The 14,167-nt window shown below is 46.9% G+C and overlaps 2 protein-coding genes across 2 annotated transcripts; both read right to left on the reverse strand.

The window, feature by feature from the left end:
- Positions 1-2,246: 2,246 nt before the first annotated feature.
- On the reverse strand, positions 2,247-3,816 carry LOC140222186 (putative F-box protein At5g50220). The gene is made up of 3 exons (XM_072292387.1): positions 3,173-3,816; positions 2,571-2,757; positions 2,247-2,474 (listed from the first exon to the last, which is right to left on the reverse strand). Exons 1-3 carry the CDS (start codon positions 3,814-3,816, stop codon positions 2,247-2,249), a joined length of 1,059 nt encoding a protein of 352 aa, XP_072148488.1.
- A 1,646-nt stretch (positions 3,817-5,462) lies between these two features.
- LOC117849743 (uncharacterized) lies at positions 5,463-10,918 on the reverse strand. The gene is made up of 6 exons (XM_034731408.2): positions 10,312-10,918; positions 8,851-9,714; positions 8,582-8,776; positions 8,340-8,497; positions 7,654-7,764; positions 5,463-5,862 (listed from the first exon to the last, which is right to left on the reverse strand). Exons 1-6 carry the CDS (start codon positions 10,525-10,527, stop codon positions 5,796-5,798), a joined length of 1,611 nt encoding a protein of 536 aa, XP_034587299.1. The 5' UTR covers positions 10,528-10,918; the 3' UTR covers positions 5,463-5,795.
- Between the last annotated feature and the right edge of the window lie 3,249 nt (positions 10,919-14,167).

Here is a 14,167-nt window from a genome sequence, read left to right on the forward strand (position 1 = left end):
AGAGACAAAAGAAAAATATAAAATAAATAGTGTCAAATAAAAGGTATTTTCTAGAGCAGGTCTTCATGACTTGGCTAAATTTTGATTTTTTGCTAGACACTGCAAAATAAGAAGTTGACTTTATCACTCTTCTAGGAACTTGTAGAGCTGATTATTACACATGCAGAGCTTAATAAATAATTCATGTGAAGTTGGACAGACTAAGGGACCCAAGAGACCAGGGAGCCCAAACGAGTAGCTAATTTCTTTGGGCTAGGCTTGTTCGTGGTCCACTTTGCATTCATCCATCTTGCTTATCCACCTCCAAAAAGATCCATAGACAAACGTAAGGATGTACCTTTAAAAAGTGTGCTAAACCAGACGATGTGTTGTTACACACCATTACAGCAAGAATGTAGTAAGACCCTTTTTTACATAAAATTGATCATTTCTCTGGTATACGTGATCATCAGGTTCCCTAGTCTGGACGTATGCGAATGTCAGGCTCCGGTTTGTGCCCCAGCAGCTTCTTAGCGTGAAAAATCAGACAAACAAATCTTTCCGTGTAGCTTCTAAAAAGGTGGAAACCTAGAAAAGCTAAGTTTATATAAAAAGCTGGAAAGCTTAGGATCCCTTTGGTTGGGCTTCCAAAGTGCTTTTGCTACTAAGAAAAGTCAAAAGGCTAACCAAAGGGGTAGAACCACCAGCAGCTTTCACGAAAGCAGGTGCTTTCTCCTAGTGTAGTTTTCACAGCAGCTCGCAGGGTGCTTCCACCGGCTGAGGCTTCCAACCCTTCAGGAAAATTACCCACCTGCCACTCGTAAGTCACGTACTCCTTTGTTTCTATTCTTCCCCGTCAACTCTCTCTCGCTCGTTCCCTCCGGCAGAGCTCGCTCCCTTTCCGGTGGCTCACGCTCCCCACTCCGGCGGCGCACGGGGCTTCAGACGCGCTGACCGGCCGGTGGCGGCCCTCTCCATCCCCCTCTCTCCTCCTCCGGTCCTCCCGTACGAGGCGCAGCAGCCCGGCTCCTCCCTCATCTCCTTCGGCCCTGCACAGCGGACAAGAGAGGCCAGTGAGGGGTGGAATGGGTGTGGGAGCTCGTTGGGAAGCCGAGGGTGCGAGGAATCAGCCGAAGGCCTACCCACGACGGTGAATCGGGGCTGGAGACAAGCTCGGGTCGACGGCAGAGGTGGGCGGAGGCGGTTGTCGGGAGCTCGGCACGGCAAGGGAGAGTGGCGGGCGAGTGGTGGCGGAGCTGCGGTCGTCGAGGGGAAGCCATGGATGCGGCGAATCGACCAGAGATATGCCGTGGGTGACGAATTGCCGGTAATGGCAGGAGGAGGATGGAGAAGAGGAATGGGGCCACCTCCATTGCAAGAAGAATGGGAAGCCCGGCCGCGCCCCTCCCCTCCCACACCACCTGGCACGCGCCCCTCCGCGCCGTCCTGCCATGCCCCTCCGTGTCGTCCGGCCATGCTGCTGCCCTTCCTCGCCGGCCGGCCGCGCCGCTGCCCCTCCACACGAGAGGGAAGACAGAGGAAAAGAAGAGAGAAAAGGAAAAAAAACGTGTCAATGATTGTAGGGCCCATATGTCAGTGAAAGGGACTATGAATGATACGTGGGATCCGCTCGTAAGTGTTTCCAAAAAGCCACGACTGTTTCACCAAACGGCTTTCAGCTTTCTCACAGTCCACAACCTACAACAACAGCTTTTCCTAGCCCACAACTCACAGCTACTTTTTCAAAAGTCACAGCTCAACCAAACATACCCTTAGTTTAGTTTTATGAGCTAGCTTTTTGAGCTCAGAAATCTAAACACGTCTTCTAAGAACTAGTGTTGGCGTGTTGGCTTTTCAAGGAAAAACCAGCAGCAGAAAAGCTCCCTGACTTCGTCAGATTTAACCTATAGGAGTAATGTAGCGCGGAGCCGCTTCGTACATGAAAAAATGAGCCGCAGACGGTGAAACCACCTTTTTTTTTCTTCGTTCTCCCCTGGCACTGACCTGCAGACGGTGAAACCACCATTTTTTTTTTCTTCGTTCTTCCCTGGCACTGTGGCACGGAGCTGGCGATAGAGGAGCCACCTTAGAGCAAACTTTATGGTACCCTGCCCTGACCCCCCTACTCTTAACGCACGCAAACGCGGCATCTGTTTTGAACACTAGAACTCCGTTTCCTAGTTCACACAGTGGTCGGAAAATTGTCACCGTGAAGGAGCAGAGGCTCGATGGCCTCGACGTAGGCGAAGGTCCGGAGGCTCGAGGTGTCATACGCGCCGAGCCTCGTCTCCAAGCTCGGAGCGCCGACCCGCGCCGCGCCGCACCCTGTGCGCGCTCAAGGTCACCCACGGCCATCCGCTCCGCCGTTGCCAGCAGGTGGTCAGGACGTGCTTGCCGTGAGCGACGTACGGCAGCGCGATCTCCTGGAGCCTCGTCTTCCCCTGCGCCAGCACGCTGAAGCTCTTGACCCATGCCCGCTCCTCCTCTATTCCACCCTCCAGCACTCACACCTACATGCATGTGGAGACACTTGCAGCTCAATGATCGATCCAGCAACGAGAATGGCAAACGAACTGGATCCGGCAATATACCTCGGTCTTGGCCTTGTTGAGCTCGTGGTGGGGGCGGCACACGACGAGGCCCAGCCGCCCGCGCACCTCGGTCAGGCGGCACGTGTGGTCGCCGTCCATCATCCAGAGGAGCACCGGCAACGGCGGCCACTCGAGGAGCGCGAAGCTCTCGTCCCCGAGGTCGAACACCATGATCCGCTGGGCGTCCCTGGTGACCCAGTACGTGCACTACGGGAAACAGAAGCTTTGCCGAGTGCCAGAGGCACTCGGCGAAAGCCTAAAAACACTCGGCAAAAGGCTTTGCCGAGTGTAACACTCGGCAAAGAGCACACGGCAAATTTTGTGTCGGCAAAGACTAGTTTGCCGAGTGTCAAAACTCGCGCACTCGGCAAACATTTTGCCGACGGCTAAAAAACACTCGACGAAAAGATGTACTCGGCGAAATACGCGCTGACGGCGTCGGGGTAACGGCGGGTTTGCCGAGTGCCAGACGGGAGGCACTCGGCAAACACCGGGTCTTCTTGCCGAGTGTATTATGTTTGCCGAGTGTTTTTGGTATTGCACTCGGCAAACCGGTCCTTCGCCGAGTGCCCGCAATAATACACTCGACGAAGTAATTATACTCGACAAATTCGAGGTTTCCCGTAGTGGTGACGGCGTCGACGTTGATGAGGCCGAAGCGGAGGCGGCAGCCGGACCCGGCCGGGGCCGGCACCTCCCGCCACGCCACGTCATCCCCCAGCGTGAACACGTGAACCGCGGCGAGCTCCCCGGACCGCAGGTCGCACGCGAGGTGGACGACCTTGTACCGGCCCGTCGCCGGGTGGTACGCGAAGGTGTACGTGGACGCGTACGGGCTGGACCACGAGTGCGGCGGGAGGACGTCCAGCATCTCCCGGACGGCCGCGTTGAGCACGGCGATGCCGCCGGTCTCGCGCTGCACGCAGATCAGGCCGTTGCCCGTGCCGATCATGCGCACGCCGGCAGCGTCCGCGCCGCTGCCCTCCAGATCCAGCTCTCTGCCGCTACCGCCGTTGCTGTTCTTCCCTCCCGGCGGGACGTCAAAGACGACGGCGCGGGAGCCGCCGCGGCGCTCGCCGAAGAAGGCGAGGACCTCGGCGCGGGCTCTCGTCTCCGGCGCGCGCTCGTCGATGACGCCGCGCCAGTAGCGGCAAACGAGGCGGAGCCGCCGTCGCGGGCACGGCGGGACGCGCAGCATGATCTCCATGAGGACGTCGGCAGGGATGCCGTCCCATACATCGCCCATTGCCGCCGCCGCGGCCTCGTCGCATCCCCAATTACCGTCTTCTTATTCAAATCTACCTGTGCTTATAGACTTAGGGCCTGTTCGCTTCAGCTTATTCAGCCGGCTTATCAGCCACCAAACAGTATTTTCCTCTCACAACAAATCAGCCGTTTCAGCTTTTCAGCCGGCTTATAAGCTGAAGCGAACAGACCCTTAGTCTGATTCGAGATATGACTTTGTTCGAGATGTGTCTACTTAAAATAACCAAAAACTTGGTGCTCAGAACCGTAGTCCTATATGTGCGGTCGTGATCCTACAAATATTCCTGTGAGATGGTGCGGATCCTCTAACGTTACATAGGAAAAATAACATGCTCACATCATGCAGTACGCATGGCACACGAGCATTACATGCTTGGGGATAAAATACAAGGAGAGACTGAAGGTCAAAGTTGTATAGTTTGGTACTGCAAATGTTAAACGTGTAGTCTGATTCCAGATACGACTTGTTCAAGATGTGTACTCTTGAAAATAGCCACGGACTTGATGCTTATGAACCTATAGGTCTATATATGTGGTTGTGGATCCTACAAATATTCCCGCAAGATGGCGCCGAGGAAAAATAATATGCTCATAGCATGTAGTGCGTGCGGCACACAAGTGTTACATGCTTGGGGGATAAAATACAAGCAGAGGCTGAAGGTCAAAGCTGCACGGTTTGGTATGTTAGACTTGTATTCTGATTCCAGATACGACTTGTTCAAAATGTCTACAACTAAAAATAGCCAAGAATACGACTTGTTCAAGATGTGTACAACTAAAAATAGCCACGAACTTATTGCTTATAGACTCGTAGTCGCAAGACGGCGTGGATCCTCTAATATTACGGAGGAAAAATAACAGGCTCACAGCATGTAGTACACGCAGCACACAAGCGTTACATGCTTGGATGATAAAATACAAATAAAGACTGAAGGTAAAGTCTGCATAGTTTGGTACCGCTAATGTTAACAAGTAACAACTATTGCTACTGATTTGTGACTGACTGTGTCTTGGTGCATGAACTCGTCAGCCAGAACTTGGCACGAAGAAATTGCCCAGCACGTGCAAAACCATTCAAGCACTATTTTCTTTTAAAGGAAGATCCACAAGGTAACACGATGCTAGCAGAAGAAAACACACTACGAAACACAATTACACAATGTAGAAGGAAATCGACCAAGCAGTGAAGCAGATTCCTCGGATTATTTGATCCAGTGCCATGCGCCAGAAATAAAGCATAGCATAGCAAGCGAGGCGCTCTGCGTTGGGCTGCCTCCCTGCCAGTGCCAGGGCTGCGGACAATGCTGGCAGGCCATGGAGACCGTTCAGCATAGAGCAAGGGAGGAGCGCGGTCACTAGCTGATGAAGGCCCGAATGACCGTGATTTTACACCCGACGTCGAAGCCCCGAGCATGGCTCAGAGTCAGAGCTACTGACCGCGCTCCCTCCGTTCGAGCACTCTTTTTAAAGCAAGCCTCTAGAAAACGAAAAGGAAGCAGTCCAAAGGGAAGTGCTATTTTCCAGGCGACTGAAAAACACTTGTAAAAATCCAAAGATTTCAGTTCCCAGTTCGATAGGAAACATGTCGTGCTGATAGATTTGACAGTTGTCCGGAATGCCTGCACCTGACATGAATCGCCTCACTTTGTTCAAACATCACATCGGAAAGAAAACAGAAGCCGACAATCCAATATCAACAAACTTCCCCCACCATACAAGAATCCCAAATTCACATGGCATGTCATCTGCTTCATAATGGGATGACTGCGATGCGAATTCGCCATAGAATACAGGAGCATCCTGAGCTGTTCTGACCATAAGAGAGAGTAGAAGAAAAAAAAATGAAACCAACGCCCTGCAAGAGATGTTTTGCAGGTTTTTTTCAGGATTGGATCATAGAACCATGCCAGGAGCTCCAGTTTTTTTCTGGAAGAAGCTGACTTCTTAGGAGAGAAAGAATCAGCCGACTTTTCCAATACTGGATGCATCGGATCTACAGACATCACCACGACAAAGTGGACAAACCCTGGAAAGAGAAAACAGATTCATATCAGCAGAAAGTCTTTATGAAGCAAAGGTTTTTTACGAATTCCTGAGTAATTAAATTCTGATGAAATTTATGGCCAGCTAAGTCTTCAGTCAACAAGATGTTCCAGTGAAGATATCAATAGAGTAAAGTGCATGGCCGGTCCTCAAACTTGTTTGGCCGTGTCACTTAGGTCCCCATACTCTCAAAATGCATATCTGGCTCACTAAACTTGGGCTCGGGTGTCATTTAGATCCCTATACTCTCAAAATCCAGATCTCACACCCTAAACTCAGCTTCGGGTGTCATATAGATCCCTAAACTCTTGAAATGCAGTGTCATCCCACTAATCGAATATGATAAGATCAAATTTTATGCTTTAAAGCAAGCCATCACTTTCATTGACACATTTCTTATTGGCCCTTCCATCTCCCAATTTTTGTCCAATAATTTATCTTATAAATCCTTGATTTCAGTTTAGTAAGTGTAACTAAGAGTTATTCAAATTTGAACAATCTTCCAAGAATAATTGAGCACACCTGTCATGTGCACCTAGCAAGTTAAGATATTGCCTCCAAAATAAAAGATTATCAATCTTTCTGGATTCATCATATCAATATTCTCCACACACGTTGAGCTGAAATTCACTTTATTTGACTATAGTTAAATTATATCTATATAAAAATAAGTTTTTATCAATTTAATTGAGATGACAATGCTTTTGAAAAGTATATGGACCTACATGACACCTGAAGCTAAGTTTAGGGGGCTAGATCTGCATTCTGAGAGTATAGGGACTTAAATGACACCCGAGCCAGCCAGGTATGCATTTTGACAGTATGGACACCTAAGTGATACAGCTGGACAAGTTTAAGTACCGGCCATGCACTTTACTCTATTATCTAAACACTGATATCAGCTTTTGGTCCTTCAATTTGAGGTCTGGTGTAGATCAAGATAATTTTAACAAGGAAAGGAAAGCAAAAACCTTCAATTAGTAAGCTCAAGTGAGAATTTAAACAACACAGGCACAAATGGGTAAGCATTTTTCCCTGATAAATGCATACAATCCTATTTAAGTCCATCAGTCAATTGTGGTTTAAATATTCGAGGGACCCTTAAATAACAAAATATCGAGGAGAAGACATGGTTAACATAAACCACTAGTGTTCTTGGTCATGTTTTGAGTATTCTCGTGGCGCGCCTGTTTGTTAATTTTTTGGTGTGTGTGGGGGGTGAGTTTTGTACTCAGGTTGGGCCCTAACCGGATCCGCTGTATGCTATCTTCTTTCTTAATGAAATGACATGCAGCTCTCCTGCGTTGTTCGAGAAAAAAACATAAACCACTAGGGGGAAAAAAGACCATCAATGGTTTGCTGCCTTATAATGCCAATCACGATTTATATGTGTCAAACTAGTCTGGAAGCAGCACAATGATGATACTCAGTACTAATGCATCTTAGCTATATGTTGATGCTGACAGTAAATGACAGATTTTGAGGGTGTAAAATAGTGATTTAATTTTATAACAAATGTAGTCCAGATCACTTGCAAGAAACTCACAAGTTCACAATTGCAAAGCATGTCTTTTGTTAAAGATTGTCAATTGTCTCATAAAGTCATAATGTCACACAACATCAAGGATAGCTACAGACTACAGAGCTGTCATGTTAAGGAGGTAATCATAGCATGTTGATTCTGCAATTATGAGACAATTAAAGCAATTCGCAGAGCTGTCAAAGAAAAAAGTCAAAGAAAGTTCATTGCTGAAAAAGAGGAAGAAAAGCATACCTGTGAATCTCTTTTAGCCATTTATCTACACATGTTAGATGAAATTCATGATTACATGGAAGTATACGGACACAGTCTCCCTCCTCATATTCAACAAGGCAAATGTAGCATCTGCATTGAGGGGGGAAATGAGATGTGGCACAATAATACATGGTTGCAAGGTTGAAGGACAAGTACCCAGACGGATAATGTTAAGTCCCACTCTCATAAAACATACAGTTGCGAGACAGCTGGAAATGAGCTACCAACTTAAATGCAACAGTAGAGGCCATATGTGCATTGCAAAACTTTTCAAGCAAGCCTTTTTCCACACATACAAACAGTTCTTTTTTGTTGGGGGCATGAATGATAGATTAAAATATATGATGGTATGAGCAAATTGGGACAGTTTAGCTTTAAGCTCCTGGGAGGCTGGGATCATTCATTTGATTGCAAATTAACAGCTTAGGTATGAGTGCTGCATGATCATGCTTTATATGCTACCTTATGTCTCATTTGCTGACATTAAAATTGAGCTTTATGATTAACTGTCTATCATGTGCAAGGATATCATGTTATTAAGTAGAGCCAAAAGTACAACTAATCATGCTTATGAAAAAGTGAATCACATGACTAAAGCTGTTTAAAATTCATATATTTAAGTAAAAAAATTCAAAAGTTATTCCAAACAAGCCATGATGCCTTACTGTGCAGCCTCCTCAGTTCGATGTTTCAATGGCTTCCTATAAACCTTAACAGGAAGACACTCAACAATCTCCCTTGGAGCAGGAACAGATCCAATTGAAGAAAATGATGGTCTTGATGATGATAATGCAGCAGACTGCTGGTGGATTTCATCTAGAACCTGAAAGTCATAATAGTATCCATGCAAGTTAGCATCTTTCTCTAGTCAAGAACAGAACTAACTAGAAACACTAGCAGAACATACCTCAAAAAGTGCTTCTGCTAACATAACAATTCTTGATATGCTAGCCCTTGTGCCAGTTTCTTCATCAGGATTACCTGGTCGACCGCTTGTTCTGCAGTTGCAATTTCCAGTTCTATGCTGACCAGATAGAATGCAGGATCTCTCATGACCAGATAAATTTTCAAACCTGCTGCCCAATCTTTGGAGAGCTCTGACCTGTTAAGATAGCAAAAGTTATGTAAAACGCAGAGGTTATAAGCAAGGTAAAAAATAGTTGAACTCCAGATCACCTGAGATCGTATCCTCCTCCTCCTTTCAAGAAAAGCTGATCTGCGCTCCAGTAGATCCCGATTATTTGCTTCTCTCAAGGTCTCGGAGCTCGAATTGTACACGCTGTTGGTTGAAGGATCAGAGCGCAGTTCTGAACTTCTATCTGAATTAGTCCTTTGCATCATTGCTGAATCCTGCCTAGCACTACCATTTCCTGATGGCCACACTGCTCTATCATAAAGAAGTGAATGGGTGAATAGCCCATCGGAGAACGGAGTCCTCCTGAGAACTCTGTCACGAAGCCGCCCAACGCTTAACGTTCGGCTAAATCGAACACTGCCTTCGAAAGGCTCCTGGGATCCCGTCCTTCTATAGGAGTTCCTCAAGCTAGCACCTTCAGATTCTAGTAGATTTCTCCTAGCCTGACGAGCTGCTCTAGCTTGTGCTGTGACACTATCTCTAAGCATATCCAGAGTCGAATCGATCCCAGCAGTAAGCGCACCACCTTGTTGGGCGATAACTGCATCAGAAGAATTGTTCGCCTCTCCATGGCTTTCACCTGGATTAGCTGAAGATAGGCCTGATGACAGAATAGAGCAAGCTACGGATGATCCCAAGCTGACAGCCCTACTCAATCCAAAGTTGGAACCAAAACGTGGTCTTGGCCTGTCAGAAGGATTTGGCAATTGACTGGCTGCAGCTGCTGCTGTGCTAGTGGCAGCAGCATTCTGTAGCGCATCATCATCTTGGTCTCTCTCACTATCTGATGAAGGCGCTGCTGTCTCTTCACCTGGGCGAGATTTAGGCACTGTGACAGCATCTTCATCAGATTTTGCGGAGTGAATGAGTGAAGGCAGGCTTGCAGTCTCCCCTCCCTTGTTAGACTGGAAACATACAAATCCATCATTTAACTATAACAGCAATCGAAACCAGGAACCACAAATACACGAAGTTGATAATTCAAAACAAAGCAACGTATCTAGATCCAACAAGTTGCATAGTTCATTCATAAACGATAGTGCATTGTAGCATATCACGTACAAGAAGTTTAAATTCATGTACTCCCAGGTCGCCAACTACTCCATCATATGAAATAATCGAAGAGTACCAAACAGTCTATCAAAGAGAAGACAGTAATTGACCGAGAGGAACTTTTGTGACACATCAAGCTAATCAGAATTGGCTTATTCCAACAACAAAAAAAGAGTTCAGAATCCAGTTTTTTAAATTTGAAACGAAATTATGAAGCCATTGAACAATCCCCAATCCCACAGAAATGGTCGTTCACAAACCGAGAGTCGCTTCTCGATTCACGGAGCAATAAATTCGCGACAACGAGATCTACCACACATCCGCATTCCATTTGTGGAAACGTCCTTCCCTCACCCTTTTTCACGACGCTTCTACCAGCCGCGCAGATTCGCAGCATTCTACCAGCAACGCAAACGAGACGAAGATGCCGGGACAGCGAGCGCCCTCACCTCAACCGCCGGCGGCGGGGCAGCGGAAGCGTCGCCTTCGCCCGGCGTCGTGGAGCCGCGGAAGCAGGAGGAGCTCGGCAGCGGCAGCAGGCTCCTCGCCCGCCGCCCCTTGGAGCTCCCATTCCCCCTCTTAACCTCGCCGCCGACCTCCGATGCCGCCGAGGAAGACGACAACGACGAGGAGGCGGCGGCGGCCTTGCTGCCCCCAGATCCCATCACGCACCAGCCTGCAGCACCCCCACACCGCACCTTACAGATCCACGGATCGGCCCTGAGCGCACGCCATTGCCCGGCCTCCACGCCTCACTTCCCCGAGGCGGCGCCTGGGTGCGGGTGGCCGCGTGCGCGACGCCTCGGTGGGCGCGAACGGGGACCTCGGCCGATGCAGCTCCTGCCTCCCACCGCTTCAGACGCTAGCGTAGCTTGGCTACACGCTAGGCCGCTAGGGAGATGACAGATGAGAGGAGAGAGAAGGGAGGGAGGCTTGGGTAAAATTTTTGATTCGATTGCGAGTGGAGTTTGATTGGATGGTTTACTCGTTGGATAATAATGGCGTCCTCTACTCCGCCCTTGTGGAGTTGAGCCTGAGATGAGTGTGCAATAATGCGCTCGCCTCGTTCGCTGCGACAGGGCCTTCGCTTCTTGCATTAAAGAATTCTTCGTTCCATTTTTATTGTTTCTTCTGCTATTGAATGCGGGGTGTGGATGCAGTGGAGAGTGTTGCGAGCGGAGAATTCAAAAAGATGGCAAGCGAGGCTATTTTTTCAAAAGACAATCTAAAATTTTGCTGTTGATGCAGGAGGAGATTTTTTTTTTCATTTTTGTCTCGTTATTATTTGATAAAAGGTGGGTCAGGAGGTGCCCATAGGCCTTAGCCAAGCGTGCCAAGAGTTCAACAGACACCTCATGGAAGTATTTTTTTTTGTGAAATTTGCTTTAGTATTTTGTGGTTTATTTCTCTCGCAAATCACAATGTCGTCCCGTTTCATTGAACCCCTTGCTATTTTCAGCTTTTGTCGTTGCTCACTCCGCTAGAGGCCCGTGGCGTGTTCATTTCTCAAAGACAAGCCCATCAACTCTGATTATAAAAAAAACATCAACTCTTTACATATCCATTTTTTATCGATTATTTGTCTCCTGGTCTCATGGACACTAAAAAAGCCTTATGTGAATTTCTTCTTTCTTTTTTTTCTAGATAAGGACACTATCCATGACGATTTCCTAGAGTTTCCTATTCATGGAATTGAAAACTTTGGTCCGTGACAGGGACCATCCAGCGACACAAATTGCAAACAGCGGACAAAAATGCTGCGACATTTTTGTTTACACTCGTAGGTGTGTTTAGATCCCTGTCACATCGAATGTTCGGATGCTAATTAGAAAAATTAAATATAAGTTAATTATAGAATTACAAAGGTCCTAGGCTAATTCCAAGATGAATCTATTAAGCCTAATTAATCCATCATTAGTAAATAATTACTGTAGCATCACATTGTCAAATCATGGACTAATTAGATTTAATAGATTCGTCTCGCGAATTAGTCTCCGCAATTAGTTTTTATTTAATACTTTTAATTAAGTCCTTTGGTATCCAACAGCGCTTTAGGCTTAATATGCTCTATGGTACCATCTGCGGTTCTGCACCAATGTGCAATGGATCAAAACACAGGACTGCAAATCTGCGAGCCTGTTCGCAGCCTATTCAGTTGGCTTATCAACCAGCAAACAATATTTTCCTCTCACAATAAATCAGCCGTTTCAGCTTTGCAGCGTGTGCACAACGTGAAGGCGTCAATAGTCATGACTGTACACGCGGCGCCGTAAAAGTAAAACGCTGCTGTAGCAGATTTTAGTCAAAGGGTCATAGACTCGACACTCGAGAGCTGAAGAAGAGGATAAAAATCGATGCTGCTGTGCAGGGACAGAACCGCTGAGCGGGCCCCGCTCTGCACACAAGATCCAGCGCGGCAGCCATCAGCAGAGGCCAGCAGCGTAGCGGTCGTAGCGGGGAGCCGGCCCGGCAATGCGCGCTGTAGCGGCGTGACGGCCAAGGACTGCAGCTTGTCCGCATGTGGCGCCACGAGGCCACGAGAAAATGGCGAGGACCGAGGACGAGACCGAGACCGCACAGGGAGGGGAGGGCCCCGGCCCCCCGGCCAGCCAGCCAGCCATCTGCCGAATTCCCGGCCCCTGCCGCCCACGCACCACGGCAACCGGCCGCGCCCCGCGGGGCCTTGGCTCATCCGGAGGAAGAGTGGCTCCGCGTGGCGGGGGGTCATGTCGCCTGTTCGGCGCCGCGCGGCGGATGGGTGGATCCAGTCCGCGACCGCGAGCGGGCCGCGCACCGGTTTTCGGTTTCGAAATCTTCTCGTGGCCCGTGCTTATTCCGGGCTCCCCCATATGGTACGGGCCCTGCTGGATTTGCCCTGTTTTTAAACTGCTCGTGCAGGCTGATCGCAGAACGGCTAGTTCGTTAGCCTTGACAAATGACAGTGCGCCAGCTCCCAGCCCCCGGTGAACCGGCAGGTTTCAAAATAGCTTCGCCGAGCAAGTCGCTGAGAATTGTGCTCAGCTAGCTTCACAGTTCTCTCCCAGACAACTGCGAGTCTACGGCCATGTTTAGTTACCCTCCAACTCCTAACTTGCGGTACATCAAACTTGCGGTACATGCATGGAGTACTAAATGTAGACGAAATTAAAAACTAATTGCACAGTTTTGTTGTACTTTGCGAGACGAATCTTTTAAGCCTAATTAGTCAATATTTGGACAATAATTCACAAATACAAACGAAACGCTACAGTGTGCTACAGTGCTGGCACAGTAATTTTGCACCTCCCAAATTGGCCAACTAAACAAGGCCTACGAGTTTGATTCGATTTTCAACCTTACAATCATCAAGGTACTGTTGCTCAGGTTGCTTACTTGCATAGTGGTCAAGTTATCGAGTACTCGATTATTCTCAAACGTATGGGTAGTTTTAATTCTATCCTAAATCAAATTCTTTTAGTTCAGATCATTTTAAAACTCTTGTATTCTCGAATGTATGAGTAGTTTTAATTTTATCCTAAATCAAACTCTTGTACTTCTGATCAAGTTTAAAGAAAAATATAGTTTTAGTTTTATCCTAAATCAAACTCTTGTACATCAGATCAAGTTTAAAGGAAAATATATTAACATTAATACTATTAAATAATTATACGAGCACCTGCCAAAAAATATACTATCAAAATATACTTTACGATGAATTTAATTGGTACGTTTTCATAAAATTGGTTAAAGTTTTACTTAAGGGAAAACTAAAACAATCTTTTTTATGAGATTGAGGGAGTAGATGGGTAAAAAAAAGATCCGAGTACATGAACTTTAACTTACATTCGTTACATTTGTACATGCACTCTTTTAAAGAACTTCTATAATGTGACTCGTACAATGGTGACTATACCATGATTTTTTGTCAACAAAAAGTTCATTGCTTACATATCAAGACCAACTTTTCCAAATGATGATTTATTTACAATGGAATGCAAAGAGCAACATCAGCTACTTGCATCATAAATATGAAAAGAAATGCTAGAGGGCCTATCATGTCGGATCCAACTTTGTCATGGCATCCCTCCACGTAGAATTCCTATATATTTTGTAGCATTGAACCCTACTTATTTGTCTTTTTATGTTCGATTGAGTAAAATGGGATAAACGATATGTCCATGGAGTACACTGATTTTTTTTTAAAAAAATTATGATGTTCTAGTCACACATTCACTTTGTTTTATTTTTTATATGGACTTTTACATTGTTACTTTTTATATTCGATTTATTCTCTCTTTTTTGTCATAGAACAATTAAAACTCAAAT

The sequence above is a fragment of the Setaria viridis genome, chromosome 3 (assembly GCF_005286985.2).
Source record: "Setaria viridis chromosome 3, Setaria_viridis_v4.0, whole genome shotgun sequence".
In the NCBI taxonomy this organism is placed as follows: Eukaryota; Viridiplantae; Streptophyta; class Magnoliopsida; order Poales; family Poaceae; genus Setaria; species Setaria viridis.

What these genes read in the sequence shown, in the direction of transcription:
- LOC117849743 (XM_034731408.2), bottom strand. Translation starts at nt 10,527, where the DNA reads ATGGGATCTGGGGGCAGCAAGGCCGCCGCCGCCTCCTCGTCGTTGTCG. An exon ending in CCCCGCCGCCGGCGGTTGAG is followed by an intron (nt 9,715 to 10,311) that starts GTGAGGGCGCTC and finishes GTATGTTTCCAG; the next exon opens with TCTAACAAGGGAGGGGAGAC. An exon ending in CGAACTGAGGAGGCTGCACA is followed by an intron (nt 7,765 to 8,339) that starts GTAAGGCATCAT and finishes CCCTCAATGCAG; the next exon opens with ATGCTACATTTGCCTTGTTG.
- LOC140222186 (XM_072292387.1), bottom strand. Translation starts at nt 3,816, where the DNA reads ATGGGCGATGTATGGGACGGCATCCCTGCCGACGTCCTCATGGAGATC. An exon ending in GGAAACCTCGAATTTGTCGA is followed by an intron (nt 2,758 to 3,172) that starts GTATAATTACTT and finishes CTGGGTCACCAG; the next exon opens with GGACGCCCAGCGGATCATGG. An exon ending in TCAACAAGGCCAAGACCGAG is followed by an intron (nt 2,475 to 2,570) that starts GTATATTGCCGG and finishes TGAGTGCTGGAG; the next exon opens with GGTGGAATAGAGGAGGAGCG.